General features: G+C 39.8%; 1 protein-coding gene across 4 annotated transcripts in view; it reads right to left on the bottom strand.

Annotated features, from left to right (window-relative positions):
* Nucleotides 1–17218, bottom strand: part of APP (amyloid beta precursor protein) — a 193468-nt gene that overhangs the window by 52451 nt on the left and 123799 nt on the right. For 2 of the 4 annotated variants that reach the window (XM_063150005.1, XM_063150004.1), the window contains exons 7-8: nt 14761–14928; nt 9118–9251 (exon numbers count right to left, since the gene is read on the bottom strand). In XM_063150005.1, the coding sequence (XP_063006075.1) occupies nt 9118–9251; nt 14761–14928 (302 nt within the window). The remainder of the gene's footprint in view (nt 1–9117; nt 9252–14760; nt 14929–17218) is intronic. The other 2 variants (XM_063150006.1, XM_063150007.1) reach the window with 1 other exon arrangement.

Here is a 17218-nt window from a genome sequence, read left to right as displayed (position 1 = left end):
ATGAAAGCTTTTAATTTATTCAGACTGCATCATTGGCCTGAGTAGGGCAGATCAAAAATTACACATAATTTGTGCTAGTCCAGCTATTTGTCCAGAAACAGAGGCTGTAGAAACACTTCCAAGAACTGAATATGTATCTCAAGTACAACACTGTCAGAAAAATAATGTAGGAGATCTTTCAGTGTCATTTCTTTCAGCATGTATGAAGCCTCCTCTTCCTGTAACACAAACAGTAGTATTTCAATAGTCAGGGAGTGGGTTAACTTGTTGTCCATGAGATCTGAAACCTTTCTGTCCTCTGTAGGCATCACTCATTTCACACCTAGACAGCAATCTCCTCAGTAAATACATTTTATATAGGAACAATTGTTCCCACTGAATGAAGTGCACACAAATATGTGACTATTTATGTGCAGGATTAGCATAAGAAACCTATAAGCAATTACTCACAATGTGCATTTCCTTTCCTTCTCAATAAAACACACACTTTCACACCATTTAATAAAAATTGTCTAGATAATTTTGAAAAAAGCTCAGGGTCCACATGGACAACTGAAATTTTACCAAGACCAATACCAAAGGCTTAAGAAGTAACACCTGCTGTGTCTCATGTTTGCAAGTTGAGCCTCCAGCACTCACCTCCTATCTCAGGCTTCCCAGTTTTTCCACACACACCAGACACTGCTAATCAGGCTCTTTGATGAGCAGACTGGAAAGTGCTGGTGGTGCCTAAGGGTACCTGGCCGAACCTGTGCCTTTAAAAAAAACAACCCACAGAGACCTGAGCTCAAAGGAGACTTCTGCAAGTCCCAGGCCTTAAAATGTAATACCTCTCAGTTCTATACAGGGTTGTAGGATTACCCATGCCCAGCAGGCTGAAATCTGCATTCCAAAACAACTCACTGTATGGGATTTTGTTGCCAGTTTTAATCTTCCTTTTAACCCCAAACCCTAGAGTGTATCTCAAGACAGCAATATATCAGTTATGGTAAAAACAGATTATCTCATGGTCAGCAAAATGATTTATCTGTAAGAGATTCAGGCCTCAAGAACAGCCCAAAAGAATGGAGACTTATCTTTTGGGAAGCTAATGGGGTGCTGTAAACTTTAAATTTTTTTTGGTGAAATCTGAGAAATTGTTCTGCCTGCTTTTTGGCTTCACCAGGGGCATGGTTAGGTAGCAGTTAAAAGCAGAAACCAGAAACTAAATAGTTAGAATCACGGGTCTTTATCTCACCCCTCTCTTTTACTGAAAACTAAGCTGAAATTTAAGTCCCAAGAACTGTACTCCAACCAAGGTAACTGTCAGCCTAAAACTGCCTCTTCAGGTTACATTATCTTCTCATCAGACAATACCCATTGATGTTTAAATCGAAGCCAAGCTCTAAGGCAGCAGGAAAACAAAATTTACAAGCAGTTGTAGCATGGAACTAATGACAGGGAACATGATGGGCAGAGCACTGACTGAAGTTATACATCACCCCTCACCTGCTACTACTGCAATACTTTGGCACAGGAGATTTCACAGATTCTCTGACAAAAAAGAACTAGATGACAATAACTGACATCACAATTTAGAGCACAGTGGTGTGTTCTGGAAAAAAAACATGTTAATTCTCAGAGTGCTGCTGTGTATTCAGTGTGCATTAAGAATTCAGCTCTTAATTGTGCTGAGGCCATATGACTGGGGGGAATGAGAAAATAATTCATGCACATAGGCAGCATCTTTCCAGAGACCTGAGATGCCACTGATGGCAGGATGTGTCAGAGACTGAGATTTTATGCTTTTGTCTATTATAGCAAGAGCACATAACAAAAGCTGCACAGAAGACCATCCAAGCCCACCCTGAATGGGCCTCCTGACTGAAACCCTGAACTGTGAGTTAAACCTCCTAAGGAACAGAGATAAGAAAAGTGACACTATTGTTCAAAGCATCTGGAAGAGCATCCAGTGAGGGCCCAGCCCAGCACCTTCAGGGGTGGGGGCCACAGCCCCAGGCTCATCTGCTGCCAGGCTTGCACAGACCTCCACCAAAGAGGGGAGGAGAAGGGGTTTGGGTGTATGCAGAAAAAGTCTCTGGTGAGAGGCAGTGAATGCCCATCCTCCACTGGGCAGAGGAGCCTGGGGTCCCTTCACTCCAGGAAAAGCCACATCCACGTGAAGGACAGCTGAGGGGGTGTCGTGGCCCATCAATGGCACCCCAAAGGGGTCCCCAGACCCTGCACCACAGCACTGCAACATGATGCAACAGGTCCACAGTGTTGCAAGGGACAGTGTCAAAGCTAGCACCCTCAGGGCAGGCACCTGGACGTTCCTACCTGGCCCAAATGTATATTAACCCATGGGATTCTATACTTTTTGTCACCACCAGGGTGGGGGACCCTGACCACCAAAAAGATGTGATGGAGGAGAAGAATGAGATGTCATTGGGACCTTCAGAAGGGTGATATGTTTCTACCTAACCCCTGTCACTCTCTTCCAGTCCTCCACTCCCCATGCACAACTGTTCTTCTAATTCTTTCTTTTGTCTTTCTCTTTGCCTCTTTTACTATTAAATAAAATATATCAAGTTTTTCTGGCAACAACATCTAACCTTGTTTGGTTTTAATCACATTTTTTTGGGTATATTTAAAACTGTCTTGGGTCTGATCCATTTTATCCACAGAAGCTTAGTTTGCTTTGGTTTTCTGTGTTATGCCAGATCATGACAACCCCCAAAGGAGTTCCAAGACCCTGCACCAGAGCACTGCACGTGATCCTACATGATGCAACAGATCCACAGTCTTGCAAGGGACAGTGTCAAACTGCCCCCCCCTCAGGGAGGTACCTGTGTTTTCCCACCTGCCCAAATGGGTATTAATCCATGGGATTCTATGCTTTTCAGCAGGGGACCATCACATCCAAGAAGATCAGATAGAGGGGACCAATGATATCATTGGGACCCATGGAGGGTGATATGCTTCTACTTCATTTCTGTCACTCTCCCTGTCCCCTTCTTTTCTTTTTCTTTTCCTTTCCTTTCCACCTCTTTCAAATAAAATACATCCAATTTTTGGTATCAACATATAACCACTTCTGGGTTTAATCCCATTCTGGGGAATATTTGAATGAATATTCAGGGTTCTTTCTGCTTTATTCACAGAGTTAGTTCTCTTTGCTCCTCTGTGAATAGAGAGGATAGCAGCAGGATGTGAACTTACAGAAGGCCCAGAAATTATGGCATTAAGCCGAGTCATTAACTACAATGATGTGCTCAAGCTTGAACATTGGCCTAGATTAGCAACTTCATGATTTTCTTCTTCATCTTCTTCCTTTCTGTCTTAAAATCACATCTCTGATATTTGCCTAATTTTTCTACTCTGAAAGAGCAGCTATGGATTTTCAGAACAAGAGTTGCCTTGCCATCTTCACCCCCCAAACTAACCCTCATGGCAAAAATAAGCACTGTGGATAATGTGATTAAGAGGACCTTTGGCTACACCAGGTCTGTGTCTGTCCATTTTATTTCATTAAATCTTTTAAGGCATGGAAGGCAGGGTGATAAACTGACAGCCTATACAGCTAGTTGGGAGGAATGTAAATTAGTTCCTCAGAGTTCAGCTCTGGTGCCACAAAACTGGAAGGTTTTGGAAAAAAACAGAATTACACAACTGTTTGCAGAAACAATATTCCTGTAAAGACTGCTGTGACCTGAGTGATGGATTTTTGTAACTGAGAAGACTTCAATACTTGAGAGCATCTGTGTGTGTGTGCTAACCAACTGAAGGTACAGCTATCCATGGGCCATGCTACCACCCACAAGGAACTGCTGCTCCCACCAAAGGTCATCACTTCAGGGATTTGTGAGTGAGAAATAAGCCACAGTGCTATAGAGGGCCCCAAAGAGCAAGGAGGAGAAAAAATTCTCCAGTTGCACAGGTGCAAAAGAAAGCTGAACTTGGCCTCTGCATTTACAAACCTATTCTCCTCTGTTGATAGCACAGACCTATGAAAAATGTACAGATTTAAGGCTCTTCAAGGGTTGGAGGCTTTGTACGGGGAAAATAACAGCTTCTGTTTGAAATATAGGCAGCAAGCCATTTCAAAGTCAAATTTCTTCAAAACTCAGGCCTTAGAGCCTGGCAGATGCTTTTTGAAATTGGGCTTCAAGGGACAGTAAGAGGGAAAGAGGTGGTATGGAAATGTCATTCATTATTAAGAGATGCTAAGTACAAAAATTTAATTATGCATTGAAGCAGCAGAATTCATTCACTCCCATTTTTTACACTAGGGCACAAAAGCATATCTGCAAGAGAAGAATTTATGGCAGGCATTTGGGTTAGCACAATCAGGCCAGCAGAGGTACTTGCCTGAAGGTTGGCTTCGTAAGAATGGTCACAGTTGTGCCAAAAGGGGATCTATCTTTGTCAAGGGCTGTTTTTCCACACTTAAGTCTTGACCTTTTTTCTGGTAATATCATTAAACTTCTCCAAAGAGTCCTCACTACAACTGAGGGGGGTAATCCTATTAACTGGACAGTTTTAAGGAAGGAAACAGGCTTCCCACACACTGCAGTAGAGATGGTGGAATCTAAGGAATACATGAACTGGTATTATTTAATATCTTTGTTGAGGACATGGACAGCAGGAATGAGAGCAATCTCAGTTAGGTGAACCAAGGTCAGTGGTGTGATTGATAATCTACAGGGCAGGGATGTCATCCAGAGGGACCTGGACAGGCTTGAGAGGCAGGCTTGGGAAAACCACAGGTTCAAGTTCAACAGGGCCATGTGTGGGCTCCTGCACTGGGGCAATCCCAAAACCAGTAGAGGCTGAGAGTGGACTGAGAGAAGCCCTGGGAAAAGAACTTGAGTGTCCTGGTGGATGACAAACCAACTATGAGCTAGCCACGCGTGCTCAGAGCCCAGGAAGTTCAGTGTATCCTGTATCCAAAACACCATGGACAGCAGGTTCAGCATTCTGTCCCCCTGCTCTGCTCTGGGGGATGAGACCCCACCTGCAGTGCTGCATCCAGCTCTGGGGCCCAACACAAGATGCACATCAATCTGCTTGAGCGGGTCTAGAAGAGGACCATGAAGATGATAAAGGATTGGAGCACCTCCTCTGAGGCCAGGGTGAGAGATCTGGGGTTCTTGAGTCTGGAGACCTTCAGGGAGACCTTACAGCAGCCCTCCATTGTCTAAAGGGAGCCTTCATGAAGGCAGGAGAGGGGACTTCTCAAATCATGTAGTGATACGGAGAAATTCTTTTAAACTGAAAGAAAGTAAGTTTCAATTCAATATTAGAAAGAAATTCTTTACTGTGAGGGTGGTGAGGCCCTGGCACAGGTTGCCCAGAGAAGCTGTGGATGCTCCATCCCTGGAAATGTTCAAGGACAGGCTGATGGGATTTGAAGCAACCTGAGGTATTGCAAGATGCCCCTGCCCATGGCAGGGTGGCGGAACTAAATGATCTTTAAGGTCTCTCCAAGTCAAACCATTCTGTGATTCTACAGTGTCACTGGGACTAAAAATCATCTGAAGATTTATCCAGGATGTTAGGGCAACTAGCATTCAATGATCAAAAAAAACCCCAAAAACCTTGAACGAACACCAGACCTGTTCAGGCTGGTTGAGAACTGCAGTATTTTTAGATGCTTGCTTTGGAAATAAACTTCCAAGAAGCAAAACTATTCTAGGACACAAGGTGTCATTAAGTTCCTACCATAAGTATTCTACATGCTACAATTCCAAAAATATCGTAGACAGCCAAAGGAAGAGCAAATTTAAGACACGAGGACGTCACAGGATGTCTTAGGAGAGAAATGTATAAATATACTGCTCTCTTGAGTAAGGTTTGGTATCTGGTTCATCAGGCTATTTAGCAGCAACTAATTAAGTAAGGGAGCTGTACAGCCATTAACAAAATGAAAAGAGAAAAAGGGGAATGGTTCCAAAACAAGAAACAAGAACCATGACATCTTGAAATCAGTTAACACAACCTTTCCGTGTTATCTTTTGGAGAACAGCAAACATTTAAAGGTTACACATGCATCAGTGATTGGCCACCCCTGTTTGCATGGGAATGCAGTTTTCCTGCTATTGAGGCTGCATTATTAATTCTTGGGAAAGGCTTAAAATTTGTATTAATGTAATTCTCCTTACTATAAAATATGAACATTTATAAGCCTTGTTGCCACAGGTGTGGTGCAGAAACCTTCAGGATCTGTAGTCTAAAGAGATGGACACTTTAGAGCACAAGAGACTGAAAGAGTCTGAACAGGAGGTGCATCAAGTCATCACAGAGTCAAACTTCCTTACTAAAAGTCATTCATGAGCTGTGAACTATGATGTGACATAAGCACTGACAGAATCTTGGTCTCTGCTTGTGTGAGCATCTTTATACAAGAGCAAAAAAACCACAAGTTGTCAGAATTTCAGGATAAATTAAGGGAAATCTCAGAAAAAGGATATGCAGAATATTTACATTTTCCCTGATGACATGTTTTAAAATATTTCACTTCAAGTTTAGTGATAAACTTCCCTACTCCTTAGATAGCTACATTTTTCATGTCAACTAGAATGCATCTGATTTTTTTCTTAGTTAACTGACTGTTGCAAAATAAGGTGTGCACCAAACCCATTACTATTTTAACACTAGACTTCTTATTAAATGAAATAAATTATCTGTGTTTTGTGAACAAACCAATCTATTTCAGATTATGACATTTACCAGGATTAAAGAATTACTCGATCAGTTTTTCTCTTTTTATTAGAAGAAAAATCGGATTTTCTGCTGCTTTCTAAGACTGCATCTTCCAGCTTTGAAAGAATGGGACTTTGAATTAAAAAAAAAGTTTGGTGCGGCTGGAGGACTTGGCCAGTGACTCTCATTTGTTACCTTTTCTTTTTACCAGGAAAATCATTGACAGCAAAGGTATGAAAACAAAATTAACTTATTCAGCATTATTTTTAACATAACAAGTAAGAGTTCCCCATAAATTTTCAGCTACATATATATTTGAATTTTATATTAAGAACATACCTGATTTTAAATAAAATGCAAAAAGTAATTTTAAAATAAATTGCCAGAAAAGGAAACCAGTGGTATTGGACCTTGATGTTTATGTCAGGAAACACAGAATGGTGAACTCGCTGGCTTTTCTACTAGCATCTACAATCTTTTAAACATTTGACAATTTAACATGGAGAGGTTAGTTCAATACTTTACAAATCATAAGTTAAGTTTCTAAAAATTACCTTTCCCTTCTAGATCTTCCATGAAGATCTTTCTGATATTTAAAGCTCTGCAGGGGATCTGTGTACGTCAAAACACATGTCCTTTAACATGTGGTTTCATAAGCAGCTTAGGCAACTTAAGCCTAAGTTATATTTTCGTATTTTTTTACATTTTTTTTAATGTATTGATCATGCTGTTTTTTACCAGGGCTGACTTAGGTTGCTGAACTGGTCAGAGCTGGTTATCTGACTTGATTTTGGAGGACTGACATTGCAGGAGGGGGCAGCTGAATGGCCTCACCCCCTGTGTGCACAGTGCTGACAGGAAGAATGGCTGGAAATGTGCTAATGAGGGCACCAGCTCCGGTTTCAGTCAAACCTCTGAATCACACCCTGCAGTTGACAGGGTCCTCCAGATGCTCAAATACACAGATCACCCAAATACTGCCTCTAATTATGCAGCTTAACCTTTACATACTGGGATTTTGGAGAAAAACGTGGAAGCACATTTTCCTCCAGAATCTAAAGACTATGCCAAGGAAATCTGCACTGACTATCCTTTGCTTTCAAGAAACCCACCTCAACAGCATTTTTTACAAAAAGGTTGTTTCAAGGGGAAGGAAAGATGGGGTGGTGGCTGTATTATTCACCAACCCTCTGCAGACCTAGCCAAAGCAGGGTCTCTCCTCTGCTAGGCAGGCTATGTAACCTTTTTTTTATTCTCTGGATTCCCTGTCCATTAAATTGGCTCTGTTTTCTCTTTTTAAACAGGAGACAGGTTGTTTGTGCTTCAACACTTCCCAAGCAGATGAGGAGCACCTAACTTCCTATCTATGACATGTCATATTCCATATTTTCAGTATGTGGCTTGCACCAATTGGATGAGTGCTTCAGGTAAGATGAGCTGCCCAATTTATCAGAGAAGTGCCTGGCACAGCTACAGTACCAATAGGCATGGATGTACAATAAGAGCTTAATTTTCTTTTCATTCAAAACATTTTATTTTCATTTTTGGAATAATATTTTAGCACAGAACTAAAGGCTACTAATGTATCAGTAACAGACAGACACACTGAAATCCCATCAAGGGAACAAGTTATAATGAAAAAATACAGTAAATTAGCTGCACAGGTATATGAAGTGCATCTGAATTATACTATATTCATTTGTTGTGCTTTTTCATTCTCAAAATATATGCTTTCCTTTAAACCTCTAATATTTTTCTTTTTTGCTGTTAAAAAAGAGCTGTGACCATTTTTATTGGCATTGCTATTATAAGCCCTGTTTCTGAGAGAGTGGGTAGCTCATCTCTCACTGGATTAGAACGTGGGTACAGTTTCACAGCAACACAAATCTCTTTGGTTGAAGGGAAAGAAACGGGTTAACTCAGTTTGGATTTTTAGTTCAAAAGCACCAGTTTTTCCTCTTTTCTTTGACTTTAGATGTGTATCATGTTACTTTGAGGCTTAATCCCACTAGATGAACAGATGTGATCTTACACTACCCCAGGGCACACACAGAAAATGCCCAACACAAACTATCTTCCCTCAGCTGCTCCAAGGGAAGGACAATTAATAGAGAGGCCAAGTTCTTTACTTTAAAACATGAATAATCTCTCAAGACAAACATTCTCCCACAAAGATGAGAGAACTTTTTTACAGTTTTTTTTTTTTTCTTTTAACCCTTCTAGTAACTGTAGCAACTTATGGTGACAGAACCATAAATGTGTCAGACAGCTGAATTCTTAGACAAGAGTCAGAAAGGCAGTAAATGATGTTTTTACAGCATTGCAAACTGGCAGGGCACCTGGATTAAGCCTTGGGAAATAGGAAGATGAAGGATCACTTATTACTTGACAGACAAACTCCCACACTCAGGAATAAAGAAATCTCCCCCTTACCTGAGACATTCTTTCACGATGCTTAGCTTCAAGCCTCTCCTTGGCCTTCTGGAAATGGGCATGTTCATTCTCATCTCCAGGTGTCTCCAAGTATTTGTCAACAGCATCAGGAGTGCTAGCAGCTGTGGTAGGGACTAATGTAAAATTTGAAGGTGGAGAGAGGGAGGAGAGGGAGAAGAAAAGAAGAATTTCTACTTTAGTATGGGAAAAATTTAGATGGATTAATAAAGAAGCATCTGTTCTAATTTCCACTGGAATACAGCCATCTATTTAGGCTCAGAGGAAGACACAGAAACAGGGTTTAGATAAACAGGTTACACAGAGCAGATACATAAAAATACATCAGGATTTCTTCTCCCTTTCTTACCCCATTTTATAAACCAGAAGAAGTTCTGCAGAGTAAACAAAACAATGTTCTTGAAACAGGTTAGAAACTGCTGGCAAAAGAAAAATTCCAAGTATGAAAAAAAGCCTGGCAATTAATAAAGTCTGTTAGCCACCAAAATGCCCTTTGCAAAGTTACATGCTTTGTACATAAGTTTATTTTTAAAAGATAAATTGTAACATATAAATGTGAATGCAAAACCCTTTTAAAGCACTTATGGACCTCACAGTACCTAATGAAATACCTCAAATCCTTCCCTTAGCAACAGTGTGGCTTCAGAGATAGTTACTTCATTTGCAGTAACTTTGATTTAAAAAAAACCTCACAAAGGCTGGAAATAATCAGCGAGCTTGCACTAACAGCCAGCCTTCCTGTTGGGTAACTAGGAGGCAGCTGTGACAGGCAGTGGAAAGGTTTGCATTTAGGGTAATTCAAGCAAAGTGAGCAATAGTCCCCTCACTATGCAGTATATCCAACCCCTACTTTGCAAAGACTGATTCTGTTTTCCTTTAATATGTTAGAATTTAAGTAGTTGGTATGGCATCAAACAACAGGCAGCTTGAAAGAGTTTAGTGAAATTCGTCAGAGACTCCTTGGAGAGGAAAAAAATCCACCCAACAAAACATATCATACTCTCATTGTTCCCAATTCATTATTTTAATTAAAGGTGCTACTTGCCATCTAAACTATGTTTAAGTTGAATTTTCTCATATAAAAAGCCTCCTGAGTAAGAACTTCAAGAGACATTTCCTACCCATGCCCAGCTAGAACTTGGCAATCAAACCTTCCATGAATAACCCCCTTTTCACCAACCCTGACAAATACAATTTTGCCTTGCTGATATCCATTCAACATTCATCCATTAATGGCTCAGATCACATCTCTCCAAGTTCTTTTATGCACTTCTTGACTGGGAGGAGGTCCCCAAAGCAAAAGTTCCTTAAGCATCTTTGTGATACTCCTACTGCAAGGACATTCTCTTTCAACTTATCATGAGTTTAAATATTTATGAGAGGAAAAAAACCCATTAAATTCTTCACATGTGGTTCAAATGAGAACAAATACAAGACAAAAGTATTTTCCTGTACATGACTTCTGCCAAGGTTGTAAACAAGAGCCATAAAGTTCCACAGAGGAAAAAAACCAAAACAAAAAATGCTTTGACTAGACCCAGCAAAATAAGTTACAGTAAATATTGCCCACAGCAATACCTTATATTAATTACATTATTTGTGTTTGAAATTAATAGTAGTCTAACTTTTGGATATGAAAACATTTGCATTATTTCCTTTTTGAATCCTAAACTTCACCCACTTACTTATTAAAAGGTCTAGTACAACATGTGGTTCAAAGGTGAAATAAAAGTGAAAATTTATATAGAAGACACTGTGGAAACAGAAATGAATCACTTGCATCCACTAAAGGTTGTAGTCAAAATTAACAATTTACAATATTACAAGCCACAGTTTGTTAATGCCTTAGACACTAGAAGTTGGCATGCAACTTTAGCTGCCAAAACATTTCACTTCTTACTAACCAGGGAGATGTCAACATCCCAAACAAACAAACAATGGATAAAGGAAATGACTGACAACAGGAGTATCTTCTTGTAAGCTGCTGCTAGTAAAAGGTACAGATCTCTATTTGCAATGCACCTATGAAGAAAAATTAAAGTGGACAGCATCTGCCCCTTAAAAATCACTGAGAGATTTAGCAGTTTGGACTTCTCAGTATTTAGTCTAGAGAATAAATACTATTTTTACCTAAATTCACCCAAAAACCTGTGATACTGCTCTAAATGATCAAAAATAAAACCACATGTGTCATCATTTAAACTTCCTACTAAGTTTCAGGGTTTATGTAAGGAAGGAGGGAACTGACAACACTGAACCCTGTTGGCTCTCTCTGTGAGCCACAGAAATCCAGTACTGTCATAAAATTTAAAAACCTCATTTATAAAAAGTCATTTTAATGATAAAAATTTTCAAAAACTGACTGTGCCACCAGAGTTCAACTGACTCCCACTTTGAATGAGGAAGAAATGAAAAAACAGTGAATTCACTGACATCAGGCTCTGACAGCTGCTGCAGCTGCTGGGAGAGCTGTCTGAGAAATGAAGTACATTTAAGAAAATGTATTTTCCCAGCTTTTAAGTTCCCAAGTTAAAAATTAAACATTAACATAATATCAAGATAGCCCTCATTTAAAAAAATAGACTTCCTGTAACTTTAAGAATTTTTAAAATGCAACAATTAACAGACAATTAAAAAAATCTGTACAATAGATTACTTTTTAGTAGAAGACTGAAATCTTTCCTTTGGTAACGGCAATATGTTTGCTTATTCTTGTCAATATATACTCATTCTAAGGCTATTAAATCCAAATTAAACACCTGACAGATTCTATGACTTCAAAGAAGCCACTGTGGACAGCCACAGAGTAGAAGTTTGAATCATTATATTGAATGGAAACCACAGACAGTACTGAACATTCTTATTAAGAATCAGCAGAGACTGAGCAGGTAATCTGACAGGCTGAAGGAATTGATAACATCAGCCTCACAGCCTTCTATTTCTAAGGCAATTATGTATCAATTTCCATGGAGTTGAATGATAAATGAAAAAAAATATGACACCAGTAGCTCCTATCCTACAGATAAACCATTTCCATCAGACCTCAGAGCACCAGTCAAATTCACTCAACATGGAGGGAGTTTAGGGCTTTGCATGACAGGACAGACCCACCTTTCCAGATCAAGTCAAAGAGACTTAGCAAGGAGGCAATAAAACATGCTCTTTTAAACAATTTTTTTTTTTTTTTTCTAAGAGAAAGTGTTCAGGATATTAGTATTGAGATTTCACAGTGTATGGGTATTTGTGACAACAGAACATCCTCACATTTTGGTTCAGTCCAATTCCAATTCATTACCAGAAAATCTGACTCACATCCCACACTTCCACCCTTTGCCCACTATACAAGAGAAACCCAATGCTATTCACTATTTCATATTACTCTAAAATTAAAATTAGTAAAATCTAACTAGTTTATCCTGAAAAGCAAACTATAGGTAGACGAAGTTTAGCTTTAGCATCCATCTTTCCTCCTAAGAGAGGCTTGATTTTTCTTTTGTTTTAATAGGACACAAAGGAGCAAGAACAATCTGAACTTCGGAGAGTAAGGAATAAATAATTATTAATAATGAAGTGGCATAAAAATCAAATACAAAGACTAAATTAAGGGTGATGGTGGGAGGAAAAAAAAGACAGGAGAGAACAGGAGTGGCCTTGATGGAAACTATTCTCCACTGTTTTACTTTTCTTCTTTGAGATTTGGGTGAAAAATGGTGTCTGTTCTACCTCCTTCAGCAACATTAGAGTAGTACTAAACACAAGGCATCATTTCAGTGATGAAGCTTATTATATTCAGCACTTCTAATTATTTTCATTACAATTTCTATTCAGCAAAAACATGAAGAATAAGGAGAAACAGCATGGTGAGACAGAAACAGTACATGAAATGAAAATAAAAAGTTACTTCAGGAACAGAAAATACAGGTGTATAGATGAGGGTATAGAACACACCAATGTAACATTAAAAATGTGAATAAAAATATAACTGAAATAGCTTAGAAAGTGTATCCTCATAGACTCAACTGTTGTTTGAGAAACTACTGAAAGAAAAAAAAAAAGGCAGAAAAAAACCCCTGTGGGAGATAAAAATTCAGTTTGAGTTGTGCAAATAAAGTCAAAGAAGCTCAAGTACTCAACCAAACTCCATTGTCCTTAAAGAGAAAATGACTTAGACTAAAAATTTTGACTTCCAGAATAAACCAAGAAAATAATGGAAATGATAATAGTCTAGTCATTGTTTTATTGAAATGAATCTGAGGAAACAACCACCCAGCCAGACAACAACTTCCATGAGACAAAGCAGAATCTCCTGAGAAGATGACAAGATATTTTACCTTCCCAAAGAGAGGCTGCAATCAGAGATAAATCATGTTTTGCATCTCTGGAAACACCTTACCTAACACAGGAACTTAACGGTTCAAAATGTTCCTCTGTCAGTAAATGCATTAGACCTCACTCCAACCTCCTGCACAGATCTCTCCCTTCACTACATCTTCTGTCTGGTTGCAGGAGCTGATCACAGTTCATTAAGTAACCTCCTCACTCCCATCATGGCAGATTCCTCCATGGCCCTTCCCTGAAGCTTTGCCATGAACAGCTCTATAAGACCCTAAGATAAAATGCTGCTGGAGCACCAGTTCAGCAATCCTGGCTCCAGTACTGCTCTTGCTTCTGCTCCAATAAAATAGAGGTCAGCTCCTCTGCTCCATGACACACATAGTACCCCTTCATTTGTTTGTGTACATTTTTAACCCTTCTACTTACTGGAAATGCACCTGAAATGGTCAGGTTTGGAAAACCTTTTACTAAAAGGAGCCCTGAGATGCTGTTTGTGTTCTGCTCCTCCATGTCCTGCGAGCAGACAGGGCAGTGAGACATGTACTCACTCTTTAATGTCTCTTACATGTCAGTGTAAATGTCAGGTGATGCTCTCCCAGGAATGCGTGCTTGCAAAGCAGATTGGGAGGAGAGTGTACAAGAGGCTCTCAAAACAGAACCCATCTGATAAAACTACACCCAATTTATCAGCTTCAATGGTGCATGGTGGAGAATGCCACCACTCTCAAACAGTGCAAACACCATTTTTTTCAGCAAAAACAGCCATTACAACATATGGTTGACTTAAATTTTTAAGTGGGAGGTGACTCACATCCATGTGCACCACAGCCCTTAGGGAAACAAAAAAAAAATCAAATACCACTTCTCCCTTTTTCATTGCAAACACACACAAAGAATTCAACCAAACAAATCTGGAAATACACATTTGGGAAAAAAAAGGTAAGAAATACTTGAGAACACACGGCTAAAAATAGGAGCTACTTTTAGACTTACCTGATGCTGCCCTAAAGTTAGTGTTTTTCCCTGCACATGCATTGTAGGTGCAGACAGACACGTGAAACATCAGTACATTCCGACAGAGAACAGAGAGAAGATGGGTGCAAAGACCTCACCCCAGGAGGTGTCAAAGCTCTCAGCCCCCAACTCAGAGCGCACCTACAGTGCCAAGAAGTCACCCACTACCACGCCAGGTTAGCGAGAGGCCGAGGAGGAGCGAGTGGTGAGCAGAGGTGTGGACAGAGCGCGGCCGGGGTTGGTTAGTGCGAGCCCAGCGCCGCGGAGGGCACTTACTGATGCTGCCACAGACCGCCATGCAGTATTCCTCCGAGTCAAAGTTGTTCCGGTTCCCGCCGCAGCCGCCGTAAAAGAAGGGCGCGCACTTTCCTTCGGCCAGGTCAAAGTACCAGCGGGAGATCATCGCGCGGCACGGCCCGGTCTCCGCTTGCTCAGAGCACACCTCTATTCACAGGAGACCCGGAGGAACCAAGTTTAGCATGGAAATGGTATTGTCTTGGCTTCTTCATTAGGTGTCTCTCTGTGTCCACGCACTCAAGGACACATGCGCCAAGGAGACGCACCAAGGCGGTGTTGTGAGGGATAGGAAACCTTTCCCCAGAGATAATGAAGGTAAATTTTGAACTGACATGGATTCCTGCCACAAAGTCTCCTTATCCTGCCTATATCTTATGTTTCTAGCAAGTTTATCTGCATATTAAGAGATGCTGCCCTGAAAGAAATGTCGAATTTCATCTGCTTCCAGGCCAGAGGGGTACAACCACCAGCTGACTGGGGGTTTTGCCAATAGCCCTGGGCGGATTCTTGCCCAAGCAGCTTACTTGGTACCTGAAAGGAAACATCTGAAAGTATTGTTGTTCTTGTTGTTCATCTTGCTCTTTTTTAGCTCCATATACCCTCCCTGACCAAATTATACAAAACAAACCAACCAACAAACAATTGTTAATACATTATAGTGGAAAACAAATTCACTTCAGCCACCTATTTAAATGTAGCCAGTGATGAAGAAACTCCCTTTTGCAAGCCACCCAGCACAGGATTTTTAATTCACAGTTCAAGGGCTCACATATCTAAAATTACTGCTGTAGCTTGAACCATCCATGGGAGCAAATCTCACCCCCAGTGAATATACCTACAGGAAAAAAATTAAAATAATTGGTGCTTGTGTTCACTGTGAGCTGCTATAGTCTCTGCCTACATTCTGCAACACAGAGAAATGTGAGGTAAGAACCAAACCACACAAATTAAAGGAAGACAAAGCAAATTCTGCCTGCAATTTGGAGTTCAGCCAATTACACATGTAAACATATAGCCTTTCAGCAATAATGTTCCAAACAGACAAAAACAGTTTTACTTTTCAATGTGCTGCACAAGTAATTTCAAATACACATTATATTAAACCAATAAACCCCTCATTTACTTTCATCCCACACACTACCTGGCAAACAAACTGCTACATTCAACTAGAGCCTTTTAAATTCTCTGCATAAATTTGAATTTTGTGGAAATCACACTCCTAAGGTAAGAAAAAAATATCACTGCTCTAGCACTGAAAATCCCCTGCATGTTCATCACCTCCCAAAATGTTGGCTGCAAAGAATCCTGCTTTTTAGTGTCTCTCCTGATCCATCAATTCACTATCCTCAGAAGCACCACTGTTTACAAACAGGTTTTTACTGTCCAATTGTCACTGGCAATACAACCTACATTTCCTTAAATATACAATACAGGTACAATTTTACATGCATTTAACTTATTCACGTATTCTAACTATAAATAATGTCAAGAATCAATTTCAGGAAGCATACATTTATTGTGAGAGAAATAGATCCAAGAGTGTGCAACCATCAAGGATGTGCTAAAAATGCTGCACTTCTTCAGTATGAAGAAATTAGGGGGAAAAGAATACTGAGTTTTTTACTTGAAGAAAAAAAAATAAGTATCATTAATTGCACAGCACATTAACTACAATTAATTGTATATTACCATATGACTAATTATAGATAATTTTTAGTATACAAGTAGTTCTCCGGATTTATTTTAAAACCAAATCCAGCCCCACCATCCAATTATACAGTCAAATCTTGACCAAAAGCTAGTTTTGCACAGTCTTGGAAAAGCTGGCACATGTAAACTACAAATTAATAACAACTTCTGATATAAAACATACACGTATAATCAAAAGAATTTTTACTGACAGGAAATGTAATTTCTGAAAATACAAAGGGCTCAGAAATTTAGCCTTTCTTATTTAATGCTGACTGTGGGCTAGCCTGTAGCCACACAGTAAGCCCCTTCTAGGTTTCCCTCAAAATATTTGTTTTGCTATACAGACTGATTTGTTTTGTGCTGTTTTCAGGTTGAAAACTGTTTACAGGTTTAATCTGAAATTTCCTACAGGTACCTCTCCCACAGAAATAGCAACAGAGATTTGAATGTGCAAAAGCAAAGGTGTCCATCAGATCGGACACTGGAATTGTCTCATTGGTGAACTAAGTCATTTATACACATGAAGATGCACTTGAACAAGTGTTCAGTAAACACTTGTTTATATAATATAAATACTGAGTATAAACAAATACTGAGTAACATATTATTTATAAATACTGAGTAACATATTAAAAAGAGCAAGCCAGAAGCTTTGAAGCCCACTGTTGTGGCTGTTGACAGGCCCCCTGCCTGACCTGTCACCTCCCATCAGGGGAGGGACATCCCTCCCTCCAGCCTGCACTGC

Source organism: Melospiza melodia, chromosome 2 (assembly GCF_035770615.1).
Source record: "Melospiza melodia melodia isolate bMelMel2 chromosome 2, bMelMel2.pri, whole genome shotgun sequence".
Lineage (NCBI taxonomy): Eukaryota > Metazoa > Chordata > Aves > Passeriformes > Passerellidae > Melospiza > Melospiza melodia.
Note: the sequence above shows the minus strand (reverse complement) of the source record. Positions and strands in the feature narration are given on the sequence as shown.